At 53.3% G+C, this 14,822-nt stretch overlaps 1 protein-coding gene across 1 annotated transcript in view; it reads right to left on the bottom strand.

Moving 5' to 3' along the window:
- The window catches only part of LOC137318077 (dynactin subunit 1-like), a gene marked incomplete at its 3' end in the record, with an annotated part of 104,983 nt that overhangs the window by 18,144 nt on the left and 72,017 nt on the right, over window positions 1-14,822 (bottom strand). Inside the window, exons 8-11 of the mRNA XM_067981041.1 lie at window positions 8,990-9,142; window positions 8,425-8,585; window positions 6,659-6,827; window positions 3,269-3,337 (exon numbers count right to left, since the gene is read on the bottom strand). Of these exons, the coding sequence (XP_067837142.1) occupies window positions 3,269-3,337; window positions 6,659-6,827; window positions 8,425-8,585; window positions 8,990-9,142 (552 nt within the window). The remainder of the gene's footprint in view (window positions 1-3,268; window positions 3,338-6,658; window positions 6,828-8,424; window positions 8,586-8,989; window positions 9,143-14,822) is intronic.

Raw genomic sequence — 14,822 nt, 5'->3', positions numbered from 1 at the left:
CTAAATTGGGGGAAGGCCGATTTTAATAGGATAAGGCAGGATCTGGCCAAAATGGACTGGGATCAGCTGCTTGTAGGAAAATCCGCATCGGAGCAATGGGAGTCTTTCAGAAGGGAGATTGAGACCATACAATGGCAACATGTTCCCGTAAAGGTCAAGGGTGGTTCCAAGAACTCCAGGGAACCTTGGATGTCAGGGGATATACGAGAATGGATTAGGAAAAAAAGGAGGGCTTTTGGCAGATACAAAAGGCTAAAGACGGAGGAAGCCCTAGAGGAGTACACAAAGTGCAGGGGGATACTTAAAAAAGAAATTAGGAGATCAAGGAGGGGCCATGAAATAACACTGGCGAGCAAAATAAAGGAAAATCCTAAGATGTTTTATAAGTATATTAAGGGTAAGAGGATGACTAGGGAAAAAATAGGGCCCATTAGGGACAAAAATGGCAATGTGTGTGTGGAGCCGGCAGATGTAGGAGGGGTTCTAAATGAATTTTTTGCATCTGTTTTCACTACGGAGAAGGACGATGTAGACATAGAAATACGGCAGGGGGACTGAGATATACTCGAACATATTAACATCGAGCGGGAGGAGGTATTGGCGGTTTTAGCAGGCCTAAAAATGGATAAATCCCCAGGCCCGGACGAAATGTATCCCAGGCTACTGTGTGAGGCAAAGGAGGAGATTGCGGGGGCTCTGACACATATATTCAGAACCTCTCTGGCCACAGGGGATGTGCCAGAGGACTGGAGAACCGCTAATGTAATACCATTATTCAAGAAGGGGAGTAGGGAAAACCCGGGGAACTACAGGCCAGTGAGCCTAACATCAGTGGTAGGAAAATTATTGGAAAAAATTCTGAAGGACAAAATTAGTCTCCACTTGGAGAAGCAAGGATTAATCAGGGATAGTCAACATGGCTTTGTCAAGGGAAGATCATGTCTGACTAATTTGATTGAATTTTTTGAGAGGGTGACTAGGCGTGTGGATGAGGGTAACGCAGTGGATCTGGTATACATGGATTTCAGTAAGGCCTTCGATAAAGTCCCCCACAGGAGACTGGTCAAGAAGGTACGAGCCCATGGAATCCAGGGTGCCTTGGCACTTTGGATACAAAACTGGCTTAGTGGCAGAAGGCAGAGGGTGATGGTCGAAGGTTGTTTTTGTGACTGGAAGCCTGTGGCCAGTGGGGTACCACAGGGATCGGTGCTGGGTCCCTTGCTGTTTGTGGTCTACATTAATGACTTGGATATGAATGTAAAAGGTATGATCAGTAAGTTCGCTGATGATACAAAGATTGGTAGGGTGGTAAATAGTGAGGAGGATAGCCTCAGTCTGCAGGACGATATAGATGGGTTGGTCAGATGGGCGGAACAGTGGCAAATGGAATTTAACCCGGAAAAGTGCGAGGTGATGCACTTTGGAGGGACTAACAAGGCAAGGGAATACACAATGAATGGGAGGACCCTAGGCAAGACAGAGGGTCAGAGGGATCTTGGTGTGCAAGTTCACAGATCCCTGAAGGCGGCGGAACAGGTAGATAAGGTGGTAAAGAAGGCATATGGGATACTTGCCTTTATTAGCCGAGGCATAGAATATAAGAGCAAGGAGGTTATGATGGAGCTGTATAAAACACTGGTTAGGCCACAGCTGGAGTACTGTGTGCAGTTCTGGTCGCCACACTACAGGAAGGATGTGATCGCTTTGGAGAGGGTGCAGAGGAGATTCACCAGGATATTACCAGGGCTGGAGCGCTTCAGCTATGAAGAGAGACTGGGAAGATTGGGTTTGTTTTCCTTGGAGCAGAGGAGGCTGAGGGGGGACATGATTGAGGTGTACAAAATTATGAGGGGCACAGATAGGATGGATACTAACGAGCTTTTTCCCTTCGTTGAGGGTTCTATAACAAGGGGACATAGATTCAAGGTAAAAGGCGGGAGGTTCAGAGGGGATTTGAGAAAGAACTTTTTCACCCAGAGGGTGGTTGGAGTCTGGAACTCACTGCCTGAAAGGGTTGTGGAGGCAGGAACCCTCACAACATTCAAGAAGCATTTGGATGAGCACTTGAAATGCCATAGCATACAAGGCTACGGACCAAATGCTGGAATATGGGATTAGAGTAGACAGGGCTGATGGCCGGCGCGGACACGATGGGCCGAAGGGCCTCTATCCGTGCTGTATGACTCTATGACCAAGTGTGGCACCAAGGAGCCCTCGTAAAATTGAAGTCAATGGGAATCAGGGGGAAAACTCTCCAGTGGCTGGAGTCATACCTGGCACAAAGGAAGATGGTATTGGTTGTTGGAGGCCAATCATCTCATGCCCGCATGCAGAAAGACTTGGACAACATCCAGGCTTGGGCTACTAAGTGGCAAGTATCATTTGCGCCAGACAAGTGCCAGGTAATGACCATCTCCAACAAGAGAGAGTCTAACCACCTCCCCTTGACATTCAACGGCATTACCATCACAGAATCCCCCACCATCAACATCCTGGGGGTCACCATTGACCAGAAACTTAACTGTGGCTATAAGAGCAGGTCAGAGGCTGGGTATTCTGCGGTGAGTGACTCACCTCCTAACTCCACAAAGCCTTTCCACCATCTGCAAGGCACAAGTCAGGAGTGTGATGGAATACTCTCCACTTGCCTGGATGAGTGCAGCTCCAACAACACTCAAGAAGCTCGACACCATCCAGGAAAAAGCAGCTCGCTTGATTGGCACCCCATCCACCACCCGAAACATTCACTCCCTTCACCACCGGCGCACTGTGGTTGCAGTGTGTACCATCCACAGGATGCACTGCAGCAACTCGCCAAGGCTTCTTTGATAGCACCTCCCAATCCCGCGACCTCTACCACCTAGAAGGATAAGAGCAGCAGGCACATGGGAACAACACCACCTGCACGTTCCCCTCCAAGTCACACACCATCCCGACTTGGAAATATATCGCCGTTCCTTCATCGTCGCTGGGTCAAAATCCTGGAACTCCCTCCCTAACAGCACTGTGGGAGAACCTTCACCACACGGACTGCAGCGGTTCAAGGCGGCAGCTCACCACCACCTTCTCAAGGGGCAATTAGGGATGGGCAATAAATGCCGGCCTTGCCAGTGACACCCACATCCCATGAACAAATAAAAAAAAAGGCCATCAAAGTCTGGGTCCCAGGACTGATGTGCCCTGCCTTGGGCTGGTCCTACTACCATGCTGCCCCCGGCCCTTGCTCATGTCCGGTGAGATACAGCCATTGGTGCAGTGAGTGAATTACCTTGATGTGGTCGGCGAGCTGCATTGTACAATCTTCGCTCTGGTCGAGCAGATGAATGCTGTAGAGATGCTGAGGAGAGTCCAGAGAATAGTTTTACACACGGCCCACCACACGATCCCAGTACAAGTCTGATCCAAACCACATCAAAGGAGGTGGAGTCAGTGGAAGCATGTCTCCTATCAATCAGTGTGAAACCTGCCTTTACTGGCCTGAACCTGCCCATTGTACAATGAAAACCCAGGAGGCTCCTCATAACTCGAGTTTAGTATCAGGATTGAATGCGTGGCTCTTCTTTGCACTGTCTCCCCTGGTTGAATGTCTCTCTCGTGTCTCAGTGATAGTGCTGCAAGTGGGTCTGTACAGTTTGAGTGTTCAACTTGTATTTCACTCAGTTCTGAGAGTTCACTGATCTCTGATCCCCCAACAACCGCAGTCTCAGCCCCATTAATGGATCACTCTCACACAAACGTCCACTGTGCGCGGGAGAATGGAAGGGCGCCATTCGGCCCATCGAGTCCGTGCTGGCTCTATGCAAGAACAATCCAGCTAGTCCCACTCCCCGTAGTCCGGCAACTTTTTTCCTTTCGAGTATTTATCGAGTTCCCTTTTGAAGGCCATGATTGAATCTGCCTCCACCACCCCCTCGGGCAGTGCATTCCAGATCCTAACCACTCGCTGTGTAAAAAACTTTTCCTCATGTCACCTTTGGTTCTTTTGCCAATCACCTTAAATCTATGCCCTCTGGTCCTTGACCCTTCCACCAATGGGAACAGTTTCTCTCTATCTACTCTGTCTGGACCCTTCATGATTTTGAATACCTCGATCAAATCTCCTCGCAACTGTCTCTGTTCCAAGGAGAACAATCCCAGCTTCTCCAGTCTATCCACGGAACTAAAGTCCCTCATCCCTGGAATCATTCTCGTAAATCTCTTCTGCACCCTCTCTAAGGCCTTCACATCTTTCCTGAAGTGCGGTGCCCAGAACTGGACACAATACTCCAGTTGTGGCCGAACCAGTGTTTTATAAAGGTTCATCATGACTTCCATACTTTTGTACTCTATGCCTCCATTTATAAAGCCCAGGATCCCGTATGCTTTTTTTTAAACCGCTTTCTCAACCTGCCCTGCCACCTTCAACGATTTGTGTACATATACCCCCAGATCTCTCTGTTCCTGTACCCCTTTTAGAGTTGTGCCCTCTAGTTTATTTTGCCTCTCCTCGTTCTTCCTACCGAAATGTATCACTTCCCATTTATCTGCATTAAATTTCATCTGCCACGTGTCTGCCCATTCCACCAGCCTGTCTATATCCTCTTGAAGTCTATCACTATCCTCCTCACTGTTCACTACCCTGCCAAGTTTTGTGTCATCTGCAAATTTTGAAATTGTGCCCTGTGCACCCAAGTCCAAGTCATTAATATATATCAAGAAAAGCAGTGGTCCCAGCACTGACCCCTGGGGAACACCACTGTACACCTCCCTCCAGTCCGAAAAACAACTGGTCACCACTACTCTCTATTTCCTCTCCCTTAGCCAATTCTGATTTGCCTTTAACAAATCCGTGCTGGCTTTCCCCAATCAATCCACCCTCGTCCAAGTGACTGTTAATTCTGTCATTTCTAAAAGTTTCCCCACCACCGAGGTTAAACTGAGTGGCCTGTAGTTGCTGGGTTTATCCTTACACCCTTTTTTGAACAAGGGTGTAACATTTGCAATTCTCCAGTCCTCTGGCACTCACGCAAATGCATTGTGAACACACAGACTCGCATGCCCTCTCATTGTGAACACAAACACACACTCACTCTCACTGTGAACTCACACTGGCTGGTGGGACTGAGTCCCAGAGTAGAGATAATCCACTGACAGTAACAGTAGGTACAGCACAGGAGGAGGCCATTCTGCCCATCGTGCCTGTGCTGCCTCTTTGAAAGAGCTATCCAATTAGTCCCATCCCCCTGCTCTTTCCCCATATCCATTTAAGTGTTTATGCAATTACCTTTTGAAAGTTATTATTGAATCTGCTTCCACCGCCCTTTCAGGCAGTGAATTCCAGATCATCACAACTCGCTGAGTAAAAAAATGTTTCCTCATCTCCCCTCTGGCTCTTTTACTGATCACCTTAAATCTGTGTCCTCTGGTTACTGACCCTTCCACCAATGGGAACGGTTTCTCTCTATCTACTCTGTCTCGACCCATTTACCTGAGGAAGGAGGAAGCCTCCGAAAGCTTGTAGATTTCAAATAAAAATCGTTGGACTATAACTTGGTGTTGTAAAATTGTTTACAATTCTATTTATAAAGCCCAGGATCCCATATGCTTTTTTAACCACTTTCTCAACCTGTCCTGCCACCTTCAATGATTTGTGTACATATACCCCCAGATCTCTCTGTTCCTGCACCCCCTTTAAAATTGTACCATTTAGTTTATTTTGCCTCTCCTCATTCTTCCTACCGAAATGTATCACTTCACACTTCTCTGCATTAAATTGCATCCCCCATGTGTCTGCTCATTTCACCAGTCTGTCTCTGTCCTCCTGAAGTCTGTTACTATCCTCCACATTGTTTACTACATTTCCGAGTTTCGTGTCATCTGCAAACTTTGAAATTATACCCTCTATATCCAAGTCCAGGTCATTAATATATATCAAAAAGAGCAGTGGTCCTAATACTGACCCCTGGGGAACACCACTGTATACTTCCCTCCAGTCTGAAAAACAACCGTTCACCACTACTCTCTGCTTTCTGTCCCTGAGCCAGTTTTATATCCACACTCTCACTGACCCTTTAATCCCATGGGCTTTAATTTTGCTAACAAGTCTATCGTGTGGCACTTTATCAAATGCCTTCTGAAAGTCCATATACACAACATCAACCACACTCCCCTCATCAACCCTCTCCGTTACTTCATCAAAGAACTCAGTCAAGTTCGTCAAACACGATTTTCCTTTAACAAATCCGTGCTGACTTTCATTTATTAGCCCAGATTTTTCCAAGTGCCAATTAATTTTATCCTGGATTATTGTCTCTAAAAGTTTCCCCACCACTGACGTTAGACTGACTGGCCTGTAATTACCGGGTTTATCCCTCTCCCCTTTTTTGAACAGAGGGGTGTAACATTTGCAATCCTCCAGTCCTCCGGCACCATCCCCATATCTAAGGAGGATTGGAAGATTGTGGTCAGATCCTCCGCAATTTCCACCCTTACTTCCCTCTGTAACCTGGGATGTTTCCCATCTGGACCGGGTGACTTTTCTCCTTTGAGTACTGTCAAGAGTATAACCAGAGATAACCCACTGACGGTAACTCCCGGCTCTGTAACCAGAGATAACCCGTTAATGATAACTCCCGGCTCATGCCCCACGCTCGGGTAAAGTGATGAAGTGGACTGGTACCTGATAGTATTTGATTGCCTTGGTGAGAGGCTCTACATTGACAGTCTCGTCCAGCTGGTCCTTGTGTAGGAGCTCAATCAGGGAATCCAGGGATCTCTCATGGACACTCATCTCAGGGTAAAGGCCTCCGATCTTCTTATACACGTCCACACTGCACTGACCCAGAGCCCTGTGGAGCAAGGGACAGTCAGTAAGACCCACACAGTCTCTGCCCCATCCCTCAGGTACAGGGTCTCATAACAGGACCCCCCGGGGGACCTCCCCCCCCCCCCCGGGGGACCTCGCCCCCCCCCCCCCGGCCCTGGGGGACCTCGCCCCCCCGCCCCCGCCCCCCGGGGGACCTCGCCGTCTCCGCCCCTGGGGGACCTCGCCGTCTCCCCCCCCCCGCCGCCCCGGGGGACCTCGCCGTCTCCGCCCCCGCCCCCCCGGGGGACCTCGCCGTCTCCGCCCCCGCCCCCCGGGGGACCTCGCCGTCTCCGCCCCCGCCCCCCGGGGGACCTCGCCGTCTCCGCCCCCGCCCCCCGGGGGACCTCGCCGTCTCCGCCCCCGCCCCCCGGGGGACCTCGCCGTCTCCGCCCCCGCCCCCCGGGGGACCTCGCCGTCTCCGCCCCCGCCCCCCGGGGGACCTCGCCGTCCCCGCCCCCGCCGCCCCGGGGGACCTCGCCGTCTCCGCCCCGGGGGACCTCGCCGTCTCCGCCCCGGGGGACCTCGCCGTCTCCGCCCCGGGGGACCTCGCCGTCTCCGCCCCGGGGGACCTCGCCGTCTCCGCCCCGGGGGACCTCGCCGTCTCCGCCCCGGGGGACCTCGCCGTCTCCGCCCCGGGGGACCTCGCCGTCTCCGCCCCGGGGGACCTCGCCGTCTCCGCCCCGGGGGACCTCGCCGTCTCCGCCCCCGCCCCCCGGGGGGACCTCGCCGCCCCCGCCCCCCCGGGGGACCTCGCCGTCTCCGCCCCCGCCGCCCCGGGGGGACCTCGCCGTCTCCGCCCCCGCCCCCCGGGGGACCTCGCCGTCTCCGCCCCCGCCCCCCCGGGGGACCTCGCCCCCCCGCCCCCGCCCCCCGGGGGACCTCGCCGTCTCCGCCCCCCGGGGGACCTCGCCGTCTCCGCCCCCCGGGGGACCTCGCCGTCTCCGCCCCCGCCCCCCGGGGGACCTCGCCGTCTCCGCCCCCGCCGCCCCGGGGGACCTCGCCGTCTCCGCCCCGCCCCCCGGGGGACCTCGCCCCCCCGCCCCCGCCCCCCGGGGGACCTCGCCGTCTCCGCCCCCGCCCCCCGGGGGGACCTCGCCGTCTCCGCCCCCGCCGCCCCGGGGGGACCTCGCCGTCTCCGCCCCCGCCCCCCGGGGGACCTCGCCGTCTCCGCCCCCGCCCCCCCGGGGGACCTCGCCGTCTCCGCCCCCCGGGGGGACCTCGCCGTCTCCGCCCCCCGGGGGACCTCGCCGTCTCCGCCCCCCGGGGGACCTCGCCGTCTCCGCCCCCGCCCCCCGGGGGGACCTCGCCGTCTCCGCCCCCGCCCCCCGGGGGGACCTCGCCGTCTCCGCCCCCGCCCCCCGGGGGGACCTCGCCGTCTCCGCCCCCGCCCCCCGGGGGGACCTCGCCGTCTCCGCCCCCGGGGGACCTCGCCGTCTCCGCCCCCGCCGCCCCGGGGGACCTCGCCGTCTCCGCCCCCGGGGGACCTCGCCGTCTCCGCCCCCGGGGGACCTCGCCGTCTTCGCCCCCGCCCCCCGGGGGACCTCGCCGTCTCCGCCCCGACTGTTTGATGCTCCACTTACTGTTCATACTTGTGGAGCGTGGCCTGTAGCAGGGTGAGTGAGTAAACCAGTCCAGCCCCAAAGCTCATCTGCTCCCCCACAGCTCCTCTCAGTCCTGGCCGCTGAGTGTAGTCCTCATTCAACTCAAACTTCTCCTGGGCCTGTTTACTGATCAGCTCGGCCTGTAATGGAAGGGAGGAGACGGTGACCACTGCCCACTGCCCTCTCCCTGGCCATTGATTACAACTCTGCTCTGACCACATCAGTCACCCACCCCCCCGCTAACTCCCAGACCACCCTCACCTCACCCCACCCTCCCCATCCTCACCTCACCCCACCCTCCCCATCCCCATCCTCACCTCACCCCATCCCCCCAACCCACCCCCACCCCCTCACCCACCCACCCCATCCCACCCACCCTCCCTCCCCCACCCCATCCCCCCCACCCCACCCCCTCACCCACACACCCCATCCCCCCCTCCCCCACCCCGTCCCCCCCACCCTCCCTCCCCCCCTCCCCCACCCCATCCGCCCCACCCTCCCCACCCTCACCCACCCCATCCCCCTCAACCCTGCGAGACCCTACCTTACAGACCAGGCGTGGGATGAGCAGTAGGACCAGGAGAGAGTCATGGTCCCCGCCGTGCCGCAGGAAGGAATCAGGCATGAAGGACGTCAGCAGTGAGACGTGGCGATTCGCTTGTTGTACTTCCATCTTACGCAACTCCATCTCAATGGCCTGGGGAGCAGCATAACATTCACAACTGGGATTACTCAGAGCGCAGTCAGGTCAAAATAGGGGGGCGGGGCGGGCCGGGGCCGGGGCCCGGGCGGAGCGGGGCAGGGCGGGGCCCAGAGCCAGAGACGGGTGGGCAGGCGGATAGGGTCGGGGCTGGAGCCGGATGCAGGCGTGCAGGAGCTGGACAGAGCGCGCCAGACTGAGGCTGAGCAAGTGAGAGACAGAATCACAGAAAGGTTACAGCATGGAAGGAGGCCATTTGGCCAATCGAGTTCGCGCTGGCTCTACGCAACTACATTCATAAGCCTTCACATCTTTCCTAAAGTGCGGTGCCCAGACCTGGAGACATTACTCCAGCTGTGGCCAAACCAGTGTTTTATAAAGGTTCATCATGACTTCCATACTTTTGTACTCTATGCCTCTATTTATAAAGCCCAGGATCCCGTATGCTTTTTTAACCACTTTCTCAACCTGCCCTGCCACCTTCAATGATTTGCGTACATATACCCCCAGATCTCTCCGTTCCTGTACCCCTTTTAGAGTTGTACCCTCTAGTTTATATTGCCTCTCCTCGTTCTTCCTACCGAAATGTATCACTTCATAGTCATAGAGTTATACAGCATGGATAGAGGCCCTTCGGCCCCTCGTGTCCGCGCCGGCCATCAGCCCTGTCTACTCTAATCCCATATTCCAGCATTTGGTCCGTAGCCTTGTATGCTATGGCATTTCAAGTGCTCATCCAAATGCTTCTTGAATGTTCATGACATTGATGACATGTTGAAGGTCCAATGCTTCTTGGACCTTCAACATGTCATCAATGAGGACAAACACCTCGCTATGGCCATCCCCACACCTCCACTACTCGCCTTTAAACAGCCACCCAACCTCAAACAGACCATCGTTCGCAGCAAACTACCTAGCTTTCAAGAGAACAGCGTCCACGACGCCACACAACCCTGCCACGGTAACCTCTGCAAGACATGCCAGATCATCGACACAGATACCACCATCACACGAGATGACACCACCCACCAGGTGCATGGTTCATACTCCTGTGACTCAGCCAACGTTGTCTACCTCATACGTTGCAGGAAAGGATGCCCCAGAGCATGGTACATTGGCGAGACCATGCAGACGCTGCGACAACGGATGAACGGACACCGCGCAACAATCGCCAAACAGGAGGGTTCCCTCCCAGTCGGGGAACACTTCAGCAGTCATGGACATTCATCCACCGACCTTCGGGTAAGCGTACTCCAAGGCGGCCTTCGAGACACACGACAACGCAAAATCGTCGAGCAGAAATTGATAGCCAAGTTCCGCACCCATGAGGACGGCCTCAACCGGGATCTTGGGTTCATGTCACGCTACACGTTACCCCACCAGCGAACAAATGTTATCTGTTTTTAATATAATGGGTCATTTGCTGGCTCTCTCTGCCTTCCGGATGTTTCTGCCTCTCTCTGTGTTTTTTTTTCCCTGTTTGTTTTTTTATTGAATGTGTATTCGGAGGTTCTGCAGGTAACACCTCTCTGTCTGAACACGGTGATTGCCTTGGCAACGGGCAGTTGCAGGGGCAGTCTGTAAACACCATGTATTATTGTTCAATATGTATAAATGCGTAGGCTTCAAGGAGATCTTGAAACATTTGCCTGAGGAAGGAGAAAATCTCCGAAAGCTTGTGAATTTAAAATAAAATTGCTGGACTATAACTTGGTGTTGTAAAATTGTTTACAATTGTCAACCCCAGTCCATCACCGGCATCTCCACATCATGACTACCATCGACACCACAAACTGCCGGCTCACAGTGGAAAGGATATCCAAGAAGATCGCGCATTTAGACACAGACATCAAGTTTTTACAGAGCTGCAAGAAAGCAGACAAGATCCCGAAAGGACTCCAGATCACGAACCCACTCAAGTCCACATACAACTCGGATTACGCTGAGAGACTCTGCCGCCGTACCTCTCGCACACTCCGCAACCATCTCATATACCAACTCTACAGCAGACGCCACAACCTCGAAACCAAGATAGAGTCCATACTCTCAACCTGTACTCAGGACACAGCAGACCAGCTACGTTATACCGCCAAACAGACGAGGCAACGGAACTACGCTGCCTACATGAAAACCAAGAGCAGGAAGCTTGAGAAACTCGGCATCACCACCAGCAACGACCAAGCTTCCCCTGGTACCACGGTTGCAACCACAGGGAAGTCTATTGTCAATTTATCCGACCACACCCTTCAACCAGACGAAATCGAAGTTCTCAGCCGAGGGCTCAATTTCTGCCCCACTACCAAAATGGACCCCACTAGTCTCGCGGCGGACACAGAGGAATTCATCAGGAGAATGAGGCTCCGGGAATTCTACCACAAACCCCAAGATTTCAGCAGCGAACCCAATGAGACAATCGACGATCCGGAACAGCAGACAGAGGGATCCGCGGTACAGCAACCGAAGAGGAAAGAGTCAAACTGGACTCCTCCGGAGGGTCGCTGCCCTCAGCTGGACATGTATGCTCAAGCTGTCAGGAAATGCGTCAATGCCAGATTCATCAGCCGCACTCAGAAGACAGTCCAGAATGTCACCCGAGCACAACGCAACGCCATCAACGCTCTCAAGACCAACCGCAACATCGTCATCAAACCAGCGGACAAAGGAGGAGCCAGTCATACAGAACAGAACAGACTATTGCAAAGAAGCATACCGACAACTAGACAACCAGGAACACTACAGACGGTTACCCGCAGATCCGACCAAAGAACACACCCACCAGCTCAACAAACTGATCAAGACCTTCGATCCAGACCTTCAAAGCATCCTACGCATTCTCATCCCACGTAATCCCCGCGTGGGAGACTTCTACTGCCTCCCAAAGATACACAAAGCCAACACACCCGGACGTCCCATCGTATCAGGCAACGGAACCCTGTGTGAGAACCTCTCTGGATACATCGAGGGCATCCTGAAACCCATCGTACAGGGAACCCCCAGCTTCTGTCGTGACACTACAGACTTCCTACAAAAACTCAGTACCCACGGACCAGTTGAACCAGGAACACTTCTCACCACGATGGACGTCTCGGCACTATACACCAGTATCCCCCACGATGACGGCATCGCTGCGACAGCATCAATACTCAACACCAACAACAGCCAATCTCCGGAAGCCATCCTACAACTCATCCGCTTCATCCTGGATCACAATGTCTTCACCTTCGATAACCAGTTCTTTACCCAAACACACGGAACAGCCATGGGGACCAAATTCGCACCCCAATACGCCAACATTTTCATGCACAAGTTCGAGCAGGACTTCTTCACTGCACAAGACCTCCAACCAACACTATACACCAGATACATCGACGACATTTTCTTTCTATGGACCCACGGCAAGGAATCACTAAAGAGACTACACGATAACATCAACAAGTTCCATCCCACCATCAAGCTCACCATGGACTACTCCTCAGAATCAGTTTCTTTCTTGGACACACGAATCTCCATCAAAGACGGGCACCTCAGCACCTCACTCTACCGCAAGCCCACGGACAACCTCACGATGCTCCACTTTTCCAGCTTCCACCCTAACCACGTCAAAGAGGCCATCCCCTATGGACAGGCCCTGCGAATACACAGGGTCTGCTCAGACGAGGAGGAACGCGATGGACACCTACAGACGCTGAAAGACGCCCTAGTAAGAACGGGATATGACGCTCGACTCATCGATCGACAGTTCCGACGGGCCACAGCAAAAAATCGCATAGACCTCCTCAGGAGACTAACACGGGACGCAACCAACAGAGTACCCTTTGTCGTCCAGTACTTCCCCGGAGCGGAGAAACTACGCCATGTTCTCCGCAGCCTTCAACATGTCATCAATGAGGACAAACACCTCGCTATGGCCATCCCCACACCTCCACTACTCGCCTTTAAACAGCCACCCAACCTCAAACAGACCATCGTTCGCAGCAAACTACCTAGCTTTCAAGAGAACAGCGTCCCACGACGCCACACAACCCTGCCACGGTAACCTCTGCAAGACATGCCAGATCATCGACACAGATACCACCATCACACGAGATGACACCACCCACCAGGTGCATGGTTCATACTCCTGTGACTCAGCCAACGTTGTCTACCTCATACGTTGCAGGAAAGGATGCCCCAGAGCATGGTACATTGGCGAGACCATGCAGACGCTGCGACAACGGATGAACGAGACACCGCGCAACATCGCCAAACAGGAGGGTTCCCTCCCAGTCGGGGAACACTTCAGCAGTCATGGACATTCATCCACCGACCTTCGGGTAAGCGTACTCCAAGGCGGCCTTCGAGACACACGACAACGCAAAATCGTCGAGCAGAAATTGATAGCCAAGTTCCGCACCCATGAGGACGGCCTCAACCAGGATCTTGGGTTCATGTCACGCTACACGTTACCCACCAGCGAACAAATGTTATCTGTTTTTAATATAATGGGTCATTTGCTGCTCTCTCTGCTTCCGGATGTTCTTCTGCCTCTCTCTGTGTTTTTTTTTTCTCTGTTTTTTTTTCCCTGTTTGTTTTTTATTGAATGTGTATTCGGGAGGTTCTGTCAGGTAACACCTCTCTGTCTGAACACGGTGATTGCCTTGGCAACGGGCAGTTGCAGGGGCAGTCTGTAAACACCATGTATTATTGTTCAATATGTATAAATGCGTAGGCTTCAAGGAGATCTTGAAACATTTGCCTGAGGAAGGAGAAAATCTCCGAAAGCTTGTGAATTTAAAATAAAATTGCTGGACTATAACTTGGTGTTGTAAAATTGTTACAATTCTTGAATGTTGTGAGGGTTCCTGCCTCCACAACCCTTTCAGGCAGTGAGTTCCAGACTGCAACCACCCGCTGGGTGAAAAAGTTCTTTCTCAAATCCCCTCTAAACCTCCCGCCTTTTACCTTGAATCTATGTCCCCTTGTTATAGAACCCTCAACGAAGGGAAAAAGCTCCTTAGTATCCATCCTATCTGTGCCCCTCATAATTTTGTACACCTCAATCATGTCCCCCCTCAGCCTCCTCTGCTCCAAGGAAAACAAACCCAATCTTCCCAGTCTCTCTTCATAGCTGAAGCGCTCCAGCCCTGGTAACATCCTGGTGAATCTCCTCTGCACCCTCTCCAAAGCGATCACATCCTTCCTGTAGTGTGGCGACCAGAACTGCACACAGTACTCCAGCTGTGGCCTAACCAGTGTTTTATACAGCTCCATCATAACCTCCTTGCTCTTATATTCTATGCCTCGGCTAATAAAGGCAAGTATCCCATATGCCTTCTTTACCACCTTATCTACCTGTTCCGCCGCCTTCAGGGATCTGTGAACTTGCACACCAAGATCCCTCTGACCCTCTGTCTTGCCTAGGGTCCTCCCATTCATTGTGTATTCCCTTGCCTTGTTAGTCCCTCCAAAGTGCATCACCTCGCACTTTTCCGGGTTAAATTCCATTTGCCACTGTTCCGCCCATCTGACCAACCCATCTATATCGTCCTGCAGACTGAGGCTATCCTCCTCTCGCTATTTACCACCCTACCAATTTTTGTATCATCAGCGAACTTACTGATCATACCTTTTACATTCATATCCAAGTCATTAATGTAGACCACAAACAGCAAGGGACCCAGCACCGATCCCTGTGGTA

Source organism: Heptranchias perlo, unplaced genomic scaffold (genome assembly GCF_035084215.1).
Source record: "Heptranchias perlo isolate sHepPer1 unplaced genomic scaffold, sHepPer1.hap1 HAP1_SCAFFOLD_640, whole genome shotgun sequence".
Classification (NCBI taxonomy): domain Eukaryota; kingdom Metazoa; phylum Chordata; class Chondrichthyes; order Hexanchiformes; family Hexanchidae; genus Heptranchias; species Heptranchias perlo.
This window is presented reverse-complemented; position numbering and strand designations above follow the sequence as displayed.